General features: G+C 28.6%; 2 protein-coding genes across 2 annotated transcripts; one reads left to right on the forward strand and one right to left on the reverse strand.

The window, feature by feature from the left end:
• Positions 1-2128: 2128 nt before the first annotated feature.
• LOC127262852 (uncharacterized) lies at positions 2129-5402 on the forward strand. Its single transcript, XM_051291688.1, has 4 exons — positions 2129-2413; positions 3762-3879; positions 3959-4187; positions 5205-5402. The coding sequence occupies exons 1-4, from the start codon at positions 2262-2264 to the stop codon at positions 5231-5233; spliced, it is 528 nt and encodes a 175-aa protein (XP_051147645.1). The 5' UTR covers positions 2129-2261; the 3' UTR covers positions 5234-5402.
• Positions 5403-7686: 2284 nt separating this feature from the next.
• LOC127262853 (nudix hydrolase 18, mitochondrial-like) lies at positions 7687-9771 on the reverse strand. Its single transcript, XM_051291689.1, has 4 exons — positions 9461-9771; positions 9198-9315; positions 9003-9086; positions 7687-8333 (listed from the first exon to the last, which is right to left on the reverse strand). The coding sequence occupies exons 1-4, from the start codon at positions 9550-9552 to the stop codon at positions 8013-8015; spliced, it is 615 nt and encodes a 204-aa protein (XP_051147646.1). The 5' UTR covers positions 9553-9771; the 3' UTR covers positions 7687-8012.
• Positions 9772-15256: the final 5485 nt, after the last annotated feature.

Raw genomic sequence — 15256 nt, forward strand, 5'->3', positions numbered from 1 at the left:
TTGAACTTTATCACCACATAATTTTATTATCTATACTTAGGGTCAATTCTGACTTTTTAAAGGCCGGAGGTGAAATAAAACTCAATACTTATATATATATATATAATATTTTTTTATCTATAATAAAATATAAATAATTAAAAATTATTTTTTCTAGTATTATATGATGCAAAAAAATAAAAAAATAATAAAAAAAATCAATAATAATAATAATAATAATTTTGTCTAATACTACTTATTTTTTTTTAATGCCAAAAAATAAAATTGCAACAATAGGACCTCTATATATATAAATGATATACTATAAATTTTTTACGAAAGAATTAAATAAAATATTTTTCTTAGTATTTTTAGATAAAATATCAATAATAGTATTAATATAATTTTGTCTAAAAAATTTCAAAACAAAAAATAAAGTCTTTAAATATGTGTAAATAATATTTCATCTGTCTCAATTCAATAGTCTTGTTTACCATTTTTGTCCGTCCCAAAACAATAGTCTCATTTCCATAAATAATCATATCACTATAAAATTATCCTTACTTTTTCATTATTATTATACAATTATCTGATACTTTTTACACTAATACACTCAGAAGGACAAAAAAAAAATTTTACCAGTACTTTTTACCCACTAACCATATAATATCAATATTCCTTAAATCTCGTGTCAAACACAACCCACTCTATAATTCTGGGATGGAGGGAATAATATATATTTTTGTTATCTATAATAAAATATAAATAATTAAATAAAATAAATTTTATAATATTTTTATATGCAAAATATCAATAATAACATTAATATTAACTTTGTCTAATTCTAATTCTTTATGATGCATAAAAACATATTCTCTAAATATAATGTATATAGCACTTAACCACCAAGTCTTATTCTACTTTTAATACATTAAATCGAATAATTTATATATATAATTATTTTATATATAACATAAATGAATAATGGATCCCTATTCAGATTGGTTACTGGACAGGCACCTCTCGCCCGAGCCCAAGACCAGCTCCTTCTATACTTCAAATGTATATTCAAACTGAATCTATTTATGAATGCGTGTTTGTTTCCTAAAAATAAATTGAAAAAATATTTATTTATATGAGTTATAAAAAATTGTGTATGAAATATAAAAAATAATAAATAGATGTAATATTGAATAATATTTTTGAAAAAATGTATGAAAAAAATATTGTAGAACGAACAAACCCATATATAAGAATTTGATCTAAACCTAAAAGAAAAACTTACATTTGAAAAGATACTATTAGATTTATTTGTCCAATTATTTTTTTATACAATATGATCCTCAATATATATTATATTATTTCACAAAAAAATAAAATTAATATAAATATTACTCCTTCCGTTCCACGTACCATGTCTACGTTGCCGTTTGTGTCCGTCTCACATACCATGTTACTTTCATTTTTTGAAAAATAATTACACACTTTAATCTCATTTTAAATTTTAAATTTTATTATTTTATTTAAATTTTAATTAAACTAATTAGTTATTTTAATCTTAATTTATAATTATTTATATTATCGGATAATTATTTTCACTAATACATTCTTAATTATTTACTAATTACACCCCTCCTAAAATACCGTGTCTACAGTGTAGCAGACACACGGTATGTGGGACGGAGAGAGTATCCATAACAAAGTATCTATTTCTTTTTTTAAGTAACCGTAATATTTATCATAACATTACAAATACCCTTACAGCTTACAATATATTACACAAATGTCATTACATTTGTATCACACAATACTAGTAAAGTTATTTTAGTCATTTCTATTTTATTCCTACTATATTTCAATATAATACTAATATTTTTAAAACTATGTGAAAAAAGAAATGGATATTTAGTTATGAAATTGATGAAATATTATCTATCTAATTTATATATTTTACATATAAAACAATTTCAAATCAAAATATTAAACAAACCAATATTTATTTTTATAAAAATATTTTTTTAATAAAATATTATTTAAACAATAATAATAATAAACATCCAAATCCAATTTATACCCACCAAAGCACACCCAAAACCCTTCTTTGATTTTTTTACTAGAAATGTTATTAAATAACTAAAAATAATTTTTTTTAAAAAAAAATAAAAAATTGCAAATTTGAAGTACAGAGGTCTGCCTTCCGTCGAAGGACGCAAATCCGTTCATCGTTAATCGAATCGAAGGGGAGGGGGGCAAAGGAGGAGTAGATCGGATCCAATCGAAGCATGGTGAGGGAAGTATCAGAGAGCTGCGTGGAGAGTTTAATGGCGGAGGTAGTATCGTCCTATTGCAGGGGCTTCTACGCCAACAAGCCCGAGCTCGCCGCTCCACGGATCGAAGCAATTGGTTTTCAGGTCGGCCACCAACTATCCGAAAGGTCAGTCAGTAACCGCTACTTTTGCATACACGTATGCAACCATTTTTTATTGTTTCGAATTGATGGTTATGCTAATTGGGGAAATTCGAGCAAATTGAGATCCATCAGAACAGTTTGAAGGAAGAAGGAAAAATCGAACGATTTGCGTACTTGTAGTGATTAGAAATTAGAAACACTACTTGAATTTTTATTGATATGGATTTTGAAGACAGTGTAATAATCCATTATACTACTTGGTGATGGTAGTGATTAGTTTCCATTATTGGAAGAAGATTGGGTGTGGATGATTGTCTTCTAACAGGTATTGAGGAGGAAGAAAGCTGTAGATTTCAATAATTGAATAAAAATTGTCATCTGTAGTAGTTCATTTGTGGATTATGTTGAGATTGAGTGGCCAAAATTAGTTTCCCCTTTATGAGATGTTGGTATCCTTTTGGAGCAGTTTATGTTATTGATCGCTTTCGTATCTCTCGGTTGTATGGCATTGGATCTGGGCATGTTCGATGATAAAACTTGGTCTTTTCAGCACATTTCTTTTGGTTATGTTGAGATTGTATTGCAAGAAACAGTTTGCCCTTTCTGAGATGTTGGTTGTTGCTAGTTATCGATTTCATTTTCCGGTTGTATGAATCTCATATTAGAATTGGTTTACAAATGCTCGATGCCTTGATTTGATCAAACTAGTTCCTTTTAGCTCGTTTATTTCGGTTTTGTTGAGATTGTGTGGCAAGAAATAGGTTGCCCGTTCTGAGATGGTGGTATCCTTTTTCGAGCAGGGTGTGTTTGGTTGAAGGTTTGAATTTTCAATAGTAAAAAATTTGAATTTGAATAGTTGTATAATGTGATATAAATAGGTGTTAGGCGCTATATTTTGAAGATAAAAGTAATTTTTAGTATAATATAAAAAATAAAAAATAAGTGTTTGATTTAATGTTTTTAGGAGAAAAAATCTAGTGAATAGTAGAATTTTGGCAAAATCTTTTAACCAAACACCCACTTAAATCAGGTTTTGTCTGTCAGCTGTACAAATCCATTGATTTCTAATAGTTTGCATTCAATTACATCGTAGACTTCTCCTTTTCATAAGTCATATGGAGTGTTTGTTTGAGGGTTTTGATTTTTTAATAGTAAAATTTTGAATCTTTTCTCCTGTACAAATCCATTGACATATGATTTCTAATTTTGATTTGATTTTTTTGGGGAAAAAATGAATTGGAAGTGAATTTTTTTGAAAATTGCACAAAAGAACACAACCTTAGAGTCTCTATATCGTACATTACTTTTGTTACATACCGCTTTATTGTGTCTTGATGGCAATGCCGGTCCTGGTTTCATTCTGTTCCGTCAGGTACACAATGGATCGATCAAGGTTCACCGATCACCTAGAGGCAATCAAATTTATCTGCAAGGAATTTTGGTCTGAACTCTTCAAGAAGCAGATCGACAACTTGAAAACGAATCATAGAGTACGTTTTAGTATGTGAAGAGAAAGTATAGATTAGTTAGACGATGAATATTTATGAAATACTTACATTTTCCTTTCAGGGTACTTTTGTATTGCAAGATAACCGGTTCCGATGGCTAGCTCATATGTCAGTTGATCAATCAGTGGAAGGCGCTTCTTCTGTTCACGATCCTTCGGCTATGGCAGACAACAAATCGATGCAAGCTGCCAGTTTGCATCTTTATTTTCCTTGCGGGATTATAAGAGGAGCACTTTCAAACTTGGGGATAACCTGTGCAGTTTCTGCTGACATATCCAACCTCCCAGCATGTGAGTTTCCGTTTCCTTTTCCTTTAACAACTGAATCTCATTGACGTAAATTATGGAGGAAAAATCATGAATGACAAGTTTAGGTACTTCTGATATTATTACAATGATACCTGGAACAAAAGTTGCTAAGATTGAAATAACTAATAGTATTTTAATTAGTGTTATAATTTAATGTTTGAGCCTGATGTTATTGTGCAATAGTAACGATGGGAATTGAAAAAATCTGCAAGTGGAAGGATACTTCGGGTGTGTTTGTTTGGAGGTTGGATTTGAATAGTTGTATGATGTGATATAAATAAGTATTGATGTGATGTTTTCAATGTAAAATTGATTTTTTAGTATAATATAAAAAGTAAAAAATAAGTGTTTGAGTTGATATATTTTTTTTAGAGGGCGGGGGGAGGGAATTTTATGTGAATAGTTGAAATCTTTCAAAATCCATGGAACAAACACATCCTTGAGTTGCGGCTCAAAAGAGATCTATAAGAGTTGCATTTGGTAGTATACCCCTATTTTGGTTTTAAGAAACTTATCCAACAACGAGACTGCATAGTAAAAAAATACTAAAATAGAGCGGACCCTAATAATAATAACAATAATAAAACTTATGTCATTACAATTTGTATGTTGCTCGATTTTGTTATGCGGTTGAAATTTTAAAGATTAACTCCCGCAAATTTATCATCTTCAACTCTTGCCCGAAGATAAACCAAACCCCTAAATGGAACTTAAGTTGTGGCTAATAATCTACGCCTCACTATCTTCTTTCGATGATTTATCTGCCAGTTGATGATTATGATATGTTGCTGCGCACTTTATTTAATCGTAACTTTTAGCTTAAATAGTTTATGAATGACTCAATATTGTTGCGTAAATGCAAAATGCAATATATGAAGAAATATCATTTGAATTCGAACGCTGGAATCCCCGGAAACATCTATCACAAAAAGCTTTGGTTACATTGCTCGCCATGTTTGTTATCGCTGTCTGAAACTGTCGGTTCTATATATCTTGCAGGTTCGTTTGTTGTCCGTGTAAAAGCTTGAGGAGCAAGTCCATTCGTGACGGGGATTTTTTCTTGTAAGGTAAGTATTCGACTTAATCTTAACATTGGCTTTTGAAACACTATCATTCGAATTTACGTTGTATGTCAGGATTCGTGTTTTTAAACGACTGTGTTAATTGCCTTTATGTTGATTTAGTAAATTTCTTTCATGAAGTGTATAGATTCTTACCTCTCCTTGTGTGTTTCTTTTGTTTTGTGCAAACATAAATATATGTGTTTGTGTGTTTCTACGAGGTTCGTATTTGAAATTGAGATTGGTGAAATTTTGAATTGAAGGAAAAATATTTGTTTTTTTGAAAGTAATAGTATTGTATTTGATTTAATAATTTTGTGAGAACAAATATTGATGGAATAATATAAATCAAAAGTGATTAAAAAGATAGGCTGCCAACATATGATATTAAATATAGACAGTTATACTTCACGTATTGCTCGTCTAGTCTATATAAAATATTGTCATATGATTTATACTTGATGTATTGCTCGTCTAGTCTATATCAATGTTTGGTATGGTGCAAAATTTATTGCTTTACTTGTTCTAGAATGATGTCTAATAATAATAATGAATAAATAAATATTGAATTAAAAGTAGCAATTTTAACTATTATATATATATATATATTTGCCGAAATTAGCAATGAGTACATTTAAGGGTGTGTTTATATATATTTGCCGATATTAGCAATGAGTACATTTAAGGGTGTGATTGGTGGGGGGTTTGGATTTTGAATTGGGATTTGAATAGTAAAAATTTTGAATTTGAATAGTTGTATAATGTGATATACATAGTTGTTGACGCGATATTTTGAATGTAAAATTGATTTTTAGTATAATATAAAAAATAAAAAATAGGTGTTTGATTTGATGTTTTTGGGGGAAAAAAAAAGGGATGAATAGTGAAAATTAAATCCAATTCCCCAAACAAACACACCCTAATACAGACATAAAGGAAGGGTGTGTTTGTTTGGGGGTTTGAATTTTGGATTTGGATTTTTGAAGATTTTGAAGTAAGAATTTTTAAGTTAGTGTTTGTTTGAGGGTTTGAATTTTGGAATGATTATGGTAAAAAAAATTATTATTTTATTGAAAAATTTGATATATTGATGTGATAGTTTAAATAAATTAATATTTAAATATTATTTAAAAAATAAAATAAATAAATAAAATATAATTTGATTTGACGTTTGTGATTGAAAAAAAGCTCTATTCCACAAATACACTGCAGCGACCTCAACGTCTTTTCCTTTCTTCTTTTTTCCGTCGTTCATTTTTTTCTCTTTGTTCTTTTTTTTTTTTTCCTTCTTTTTTTCCCTTTCCCCTTTCTTCTCCTACGTTGGGCCGCTGCTTTTTTCAGGAAACAAGGTCCGCTGCCGACCGCTGGAACATCCAGATGAGTTTTGATTTCTTTTCTTTTTTTTTTTTTTTTTTTTTTTTTTACCTTATTTTTACAATTTTGATTTTTCAATTTTATTTTTTTTTTAAATTCTACACCTTCTTCCGCCACCTTCTTTCGCCGGCCGTTGCCGTCGCCGGCACCTCAACATTCTTTGGCCGAAGTAGACGGCTAGGATTTTTTAGGTGGGGGGGTTTTGGAATTTGTAGATTGTGGATTTAAACAGTAAAATCACAGTAAAATTATTTGTAAATCTTACAAACGAACAAACCCGAAGTGTTTTTAGTACACTAAAGCTTATCTATACACCACACGACACAAGCTTTTATGTAGCACAATACTATATTGATGGTATTGGTTATTTCTAAGTACACAGATATTTGATAGTCCAATCGAACCGAATAAATATTTAAAACTGTAAACCGTATTAAAAAAAAATAAGAAAAAAACATTAAAATAACTAAAATCTTAATTAAATAAAAAAAAATACTTTGTAAATATTTCAAATCAAACCGAAATCGATTACAATATAATTGTACTTTAAAATTCAAAATATAATGATATAACAATATAAATAGCAAAACCGAACCAAACCAAATCAAATTTAAATCGAATATACAATATTTGTATTCGAATTGAATTTGTTCGATTAATCAACAATTTAATTTGATTAGATTTGTTTGATAGACATACTATATTAGAATGTAGTAGAAATAAAGGTAAAAATACTAAACTACTCTTATTAGTATTGTACGATACAAAAGTAACGACATTTGTGTTATTAAGTAGATAGTACAATACCTTGTTATGAGACGGATCAAAATGAAAAAATAGATAGATTGTTAATGGACGTAGGAAGTATATTTCTTTAAAAAAAGAAAAACATCGTCTTCAAATGATTATTTGAACAAAAATCATATGCATACCAAATACCATATCCTTAAATTTTTAACAAAGAAAAAATTGGATTCTTTTATTCCAATCAACAATGATTTCATCCAAGTTTTCCCATCAAAGTCAAAGTCAACACACCATAGCTCTATGCAAACAGCATCAAATTCCACATTGATCAGCAGGAGACAACTTACAAGTCAAAAAATTCTTAGAAATCCTTAGAATAAAAAGAAACCACTGCAAATTTTTCAACAATGGTTTGCAATATACACATTCTTGGATGTTTCTACCTACACAACTAAAAAGAATCAACGAATAAAAGAATCCCGATCCCGACGACGCCCCCGAACTACTTATTCATCCGAATATCTACCCTACAAACCATCTCTTCGTCTCAATTCATCGATCCGATGTGAAAAAAAGAGACAAAAATTGGATAATCGAATTCATTGTACCTGTCACTAATTTCCCGTCACCGAACCAAATAACAATCCTCTTCATCCGAGCTCGGCTCCCCAATGCTAAGTCTTAATTCATCGAATCCGCAAGAAGCCAAAGACTCTTCTTTTATCGTTTGTCCGTTTGCGAACTGGCGAACGAAGGCTTCCAATGCTTCCTTCATCCATAAATGCGAGCATAGTTCGCGGGCTTCGTCTATCGTCATCCAAACACGATGGCGGACATCTTTCTCCGGCCATACTTCCAATTCCTCCTTCACCAATAAGGAAAACATCGATGCTTCGTGTTGCTTCTCTTGGCTTCTACTCTTGAAAATCCATTCGCCTAATTTGTCCTAAAAGACGCGGCAACGAATTAGATTAGATTATATTTAATTTGATTACACAACAACACAAGAAAGTTAGACCAAGTTTACATATATTTTCAAATCATTCTAGCGCTATTGGTCATCATCATCATTATCATCATCATCACGTCCTTATATTTTTTCATTTAAAATAGGCACAATTGTCCATAACTCCTTTGTGGTTACGAAAATCAACGTAAATCCCCCATTTACATTAAAAATTGCATGGCGTCCCCCTATATTTTAAAAATGTTGCATGAAACCCCTTTGTGGTTTCGAAATTCAGAGTAAATCCCCACTTTATATTAAAAAATGATTGACGTCCCCCAATACTTTAAAATGTTGCATGAAACTGGATAGAAAATCATTTTTTCATTACACAATGGAGGTTTTATGGTGGTGGAGTTTCATGCAACGTCTTTGCAAGTGTAAGGGGTATCATGCAATTTTTAAAGTATAAGGAGATCTTACGTTGAATTTCGAAATCACAGGGTGTTATAAGCAATTTTACCTTTAAAATATTACATCCGAAACCTATATTTTATAGGTAGTTTCATATCTAAATGCAAGTTAAATCTTTCATTGCACTTCCAAAACATCTTTAAAAGCAACTTAAATCTATCATCGCCATTAAAACAGCTTGTGAAGAATACTCACCCCGAGCAAGCCAACTACGCCGGCTTCCTCTAACGTCTCCCGGGAGGCGGCCAATCCGATATCCTCGTCGAGTTCCCAACCACCCTGTTTAACCAATGTAACAATGTCAGTTCATAAATATCAATATATATATATATATATAATCACTTCAATTGTATTTCAAAGGGAATTGAAATTTGGGTAAAAAGTCTTCACCTTAGGGAACATCATTCTTGAACTCTTCTGAGAGCTTATCAAAAGGACTTCCAAATCTTCAATCGAAATCTCATCAATTTCTGCTGATTTCTCAGCTTTGATTCTGTACGGAACACACCTGCACAGTTTTCATAAGGCAAATGTAAGTTTCAAGATTGTGGGGGAAAATTTCAGAAACCCTAATTGACCATTTTTCCCCAATTTTTCACTCAAATAGAACATCGAAAATCGCAGAAATTTTGAGGCAGCAGCAGAATACATACCCGACGACCTGACGAAACCCTTGATTGTAGCGCTGCAAATGCCTGCCCGATCGAGAAGGCGACGTCGCCAATTTCTTGATGTGCAGAGTCATAATTGATTCGAAAATATCGCTGGCTTCAACAAATCGATGGAGCAAATATGAATCTCCGCCCACCAATAAACCCTAATTTCTTCAAAATCAGCTCAGCTGCGGTTTGGGTGAGATGTGGAATCAGTGAACGACGAAAAAATAACTAAAATGAGCGGCCTATTTATGGAGGAAGGGAAGGGGATAAGCAACAACGAGTGCTGAGAATGGAGATGGAGACAAATGATTGGCAGGTCGAATAAAATTACAAAAAGAACAGGGAATCCCCACAACAATCCGTGTGGATGAACAGTGCTGTGATTATCGTTATAATAATAATAATAATAATAATTTGGAAAATACAATTCTTCTACGATTAGGATGTCTTGGATGGATGGATGGATGATCGATTCCGATTAAATTAATCCCTCTTTTGGGAATCAAATTAGGGTTTCTCTGGATGGACGCGTACGACGTCGCTTTCGGGGTTTTGGGAATCTGCCATGATGGGTGGGGAAGAAGCTCTTGCACGTGTCCTGTGTACGGTTGTGGGCTTCGCGTAGCTCCCGCTTTGGGATTTAATTTGCAAAGCAGTCCCTGTACTTTGGGGGGTTTGTGGGGTTCCTCACGTCACCATTTCTGATTGTTACTCTCTTCGTTCCATATAATTTATCCATATTTTTTATTTTTGTTTCCACATAATTTATTCTTTCTATTCTTGAAAATATAATTATGCACTTTAATCGCATTTTAAATTTTTATTTTTTTTATTTTTTAATTTTAATTAAACTATTTACTTATTTTAATCTTAATTTATAATTATTTTTACTAAATAATAATTAATTTTACTAATATACTTCTTAATTATTTACTAATTATACTTTACCTAAATTCTCGTGTCTACGGTAATACACTCATATTAGATAGAACCGAGAGAATATTTCCTACAGTACATTTCAATTAATGATATTACTATTTTTATTATTTTAATCTAAAAATATCGTCCCAAAAGATTTGTCTTGTTTTTTCATATTTGTCCATCCCAAAACAATTGTGTTGTTTCCTTATTTAGTAGTTGTGGTCCCTACTTTAAAATAAAATTATTCCTATTTTTTCATACTACTCATAATTATTACTCTAACATACTCTTTAAAATCATTCAAAAAGTAAGGACATTTTAGTAATTTATATTCTACTTTATACCTACTTGTGCCAACTCTCAACAAGACACTTCTTTTGAGACGGAGGGAGTATTTTTTATTATAATAAAAGTAATTATATATTAATATTAAAGTATTTTAAATTTTTATATAAATTTATAAATATTCATCACATACAAAATTATTTTATACTTTCTCATAATATACATTTATTTTTTACTCCTAGTTTAAACAATAATACTCCCTCCGTTCCAGATACCATGTCCATGTTGTCCGTTTTTGTGCGTCCCACATACCATATCACTTTCCTTTTTTGGAAAATGATTACATACTTTAATTTTATTTTAAATTTTTTAATTTTATTTTTTTTAATTTTAATTAAACTAATTAGCTATTTTAATCTTAATTTATAATTATTTATATTATAGGATAATTATTTTCACTAATACATTCTTAATTATCTACTAATTACACATTCCTAAAATACCGTGTCTACAGTGTAGCAGACACAGTATCTGGAATGAAGGGAGTAATATTTTAGTTATAATGAATAGTTAGTAATGTTAGTTTTTATCTTAGATCTTTTTTGTTTACTTTGTATAATCAGAATAAAAATATTTTTATTCTGTCTAATTCAAAAGCATTTTTTTGGAATTTTATATTATATATATTAAGTAATAATATTAATATTTTATTAGTCAGTTGAAGTATGTAAAAATTTTGATATTTTTGTTATTTGACTTTATGTATATAATAATTGTACTTTAATAATATTTTATAATTATAGATATTTTAATTTTAATTATAATTATTTTTATTAAAATAAAAAATTATTATTATTTTTATTAACTGAAACAAACAAAAATAATAAAAAATTATCTTGAGTTCAGAGGGAGTGAATATAATTTTTTACAATACTTTGTTACATTAAAAATATCATTCAAATTAAAATTCAAATAAAAAATTTAAATTCAAACAAAATAAATATAAATTTGATTTTTTTTAATAGTAAAATTTGAATGGACTAATATTTAAGGAGTGAATAATGTTTAATATAATATTTTAAATTAAAATTTTAATTTTAATTTTTTATAAATTATATAAAATAAAAATATGTATTTTATTTAATATTTATTAATAAAAAACTGATAAATAATACTCCCTCATTCCCACATAATTTGTCCTTATTTTCTATTTTCGCCTGTCTCACATAATTTGTCTTTTTTTTCTATTTTAAATATCATAATTTATTATTTTTTTAATTTTAATTAAACTATTTAGTTATTTTAATCTTAATCTATAATTATTTTTATCAAATAATAATTATTTTTACTAATAAATTTTTCAAGCACTTACTAATCATATTCTATTTAAATTATCTTATCTACAGTAATGCGTCCAAAATATATGGGACAAAGGAGTATGAGTTTGAGTGTTTTTGTTTATTAAAATTGTTTGAAGATTTTTTTTTTCTTTTTTTTTTATACGAGGTAATACACCTTAAAATTTAAATGTGAGTTAGGGTTTTGGAATATGAAGATTCCTTCTTGAAATTTTTTTTTAAAAAAAAAAATAATAATAATAAATATTTAATGTAGTATACAGTAAATAAAAATACATTTAATATAATATTGTATAAAAAATTATCAATGATAAATAATTGAAAAATGAAAAACATATATAAATAAAGCAGAGAATTTTGTGTTAATATATACTCTCTCCGTCCGGTGGAAGAGGAAGTCTTTTTTTCAGGAACACGATAATAATGTAGGTTATTAAATTATTAATAATAAGTTAAAATAATATTTTATTATTTTTTATATATGTAATATTATTGGTATTTTAAATATTTTTAAAATTATATTTTAATAAAATATATGCAATATAGATATCATTTTGTAAACAATAAAATTTTATATAATACAAATAAATAAAAAAATATATTTATTTATCATTCTCATAAATTAGTTTTATAAAAAATGAAGAGTTTTAAAGGTGGATAAAAATATTTGTTAATTGAGGAGAGAGATGGGTTTTGAGTGGGTCCTACGTATAAGATGTTAGAAGCTTAATTAAATTGATTTATATTTGTTAAGTATGTTTATAATTGATAAACTTACCAAAAATAGAAATTAATCATTTTTTGTAGAATGTACCAAAAAGAAAATTGGGTCATTTGTGGCGGGGCAGAGCGAGTATAACATAAAAGAAGTACTCCCTCCGTCCCAGAAGAAATATCTTGTCGGGAGTTGGCACGGGAATTAAAGAATAATAGTATTTAATTGAAAGTGGGTATAAAGTAGAATGTAAAATACTATAATGCCGTTGCTTTTTTTAAGAATTTTAGGGGTAGTTTGGAAAAATATGAATAATTTTGTTATAAAATAGGGACCATAATTACTAAATAAGAAAACAAGACAATTGGACGAAAATGAAAAAGATAAGACAACTTTTTTGAGACGGAGGGAGTATTTGATATTATGTTTTAAATTAAAAATAATTTTATAGTTATTAAATAAAAATTAGATATTTAATAAGATATTTTTAAAAAAATAAAAATAAAAATTGATCAATGGTGCAGCTTTGTGATTTAGTTTGCAGATCAGGCCCTCTAGTTTAGTGGATTTGTGGGATTGCCCCGTTCGCCCTTTGGGATGGCGTTGGGACTGAATTTGAAGCCAGTCCCTAGACTTTGGTGGATTTGCGGGTTTGCTCCATTGCCTTTTGGGGTTGTATTGGCGAGGGAGTTTGACATTTTTAGGTGGATGAAAATATTTGATCTTATTTTATTTATTGGGGTTTGACGTTGGGTAGATGTCAGCGGTCGAACGCTCGGTTGACTTTGAAAATTGGTCTCCGTCGGTGGTGAGTCGTGAAACAGACTTAATTTGTGTTTGACCTTGATCCTATGTCAACGCCTGAGATTTTAGGTTTAAATCATGCATGAGTGTGAATTGATTTTTTTAAATATTATTACGTGTATTTTTTTTAATTATTTTTTTATTGAGGGCTTAATTTGAAAAGGTGCTTAGTTTATCTACGTGTTCTAAGTAGTTTTATTTTAATATTGAATATTATTACAATTTTCAAAGTTTGGTGTAGTTTGGTATATGTTGCTAGAAAGTTCACATTTGTATTTAGCCGAGGTTTGTCATCGGGTGCAAATCCAAGTTCCACATTGGAAGATGTGAAGAAAAATCAACACTTTATAAGTTCCCACATAAACTCCACTGGTATGAGGCTTTTTGAAGGAAATCCAAAAACAAATCCGCGGACTCAACTTAAAGCGGACAATATCATATTCTAGGATTGAGTTGGTATCAGAGTCCGGTTAGATGGTGAAGTGGACTGGGAGGTATTGGGCATTGGTGGTGGTGGTGGAGGACTCGCCCTCGTGACATGCGGATAAGCCTTGTGTTGAAAGTCTCCTGGCGTTGTTGGGTCGGTCCCGAAATCAAAATGATTGAGATCATACGATTTTTATTAAAAATATATTTTTTTCGTTTCGGATATTATGTTCATGTTACTGTAGATACGCGAAAATTTATGAATGATATAATTAGTAAATAATTAAGAATTAATTAATAAGAATAATTAATAATTGATTAGTAAAAATAATTATCGAATTATAAAAATAATATAGATTAAGACTAAAATAATTAATTAATCTAATTAAAATTATAAAAAAAATAATAATTAAAAATTTTAAAATAAAATTAAAGTTTATAATTATTTTCTAAAAAAAATGTAACAAAATAGGTGGACGAATGAAAATGAAAAAATAGATATAATAAGTGGGACTGATGGAGTATTCAATATTTTTTAGAAAAATATCATACTCTTTTCATCGAAGAGTGAACTTTTCATTTTGTCAATTTAGTTTGGTTAAATCAAAACTTTTAATTTTTTTAATAAAAGTAACTATCAACTAAATATCAATTATCCTTACTTTTTTTCTTTTTTTTTTTTTTTTAACAATACTTTTACTTAAATGTCAAAGACAAAATAGATATTACATTATTTAATTACACTACATATTAATTTACGTGCAAAATTCAAATGAAAAATTTACAAATGAATAGATGGTAAAAAGTATTGATAAAAGACTTTTTTGCCCTTATGAGTGTATTAGCGTAAAAAGTAATATAAATTGTGTAGTAAAAATGAAATAGTATGGGTATTTTATGGTGATATGATTATTTATGGAAATAAGACTATTGTTTTGGGATGAACAAAATTAGTAATAGAAATTGTGTAATAAAAATGAAATAGTAGGGGTAGTATTATGGTGATATGATTATTTATGAAAATAAAACTATTGTTTTGAGATGAACAAATATAGTAAACAAGACTATTGTATCGAGACGGGGGATATTTTAATAAAAACTAAACAAACTCTTACATGCAAGTGATTTGAAATTTAATTTAATTAATTTATATTTATTAAATATATTTAATATTTTTAAATTTATCGAAAATAAAAATGATTTTATATAAGACCGATTAGAAAAAAAAAAAAAAAAAAAAAAAAAAAAAAATTCGAAATGGAGACAGTATAATGCAAGAGT

The sequence above is a fragment of the Andrographis paniculata genome, unplaced genomic scaffold (genome assembly GCF_009805555.1).
Source record: "Andrographis paniculata isolate CXL003 unplaced genomic scaffold, ASM980555v1 Contig66END, whole genome shotgun sequence".
NCBI lineage: Eukaryota > Viridiplantae > Streptophyta > Magnoliopsida > Lamiales > Acanthaceae > Andrographis > Andrographis paniculata.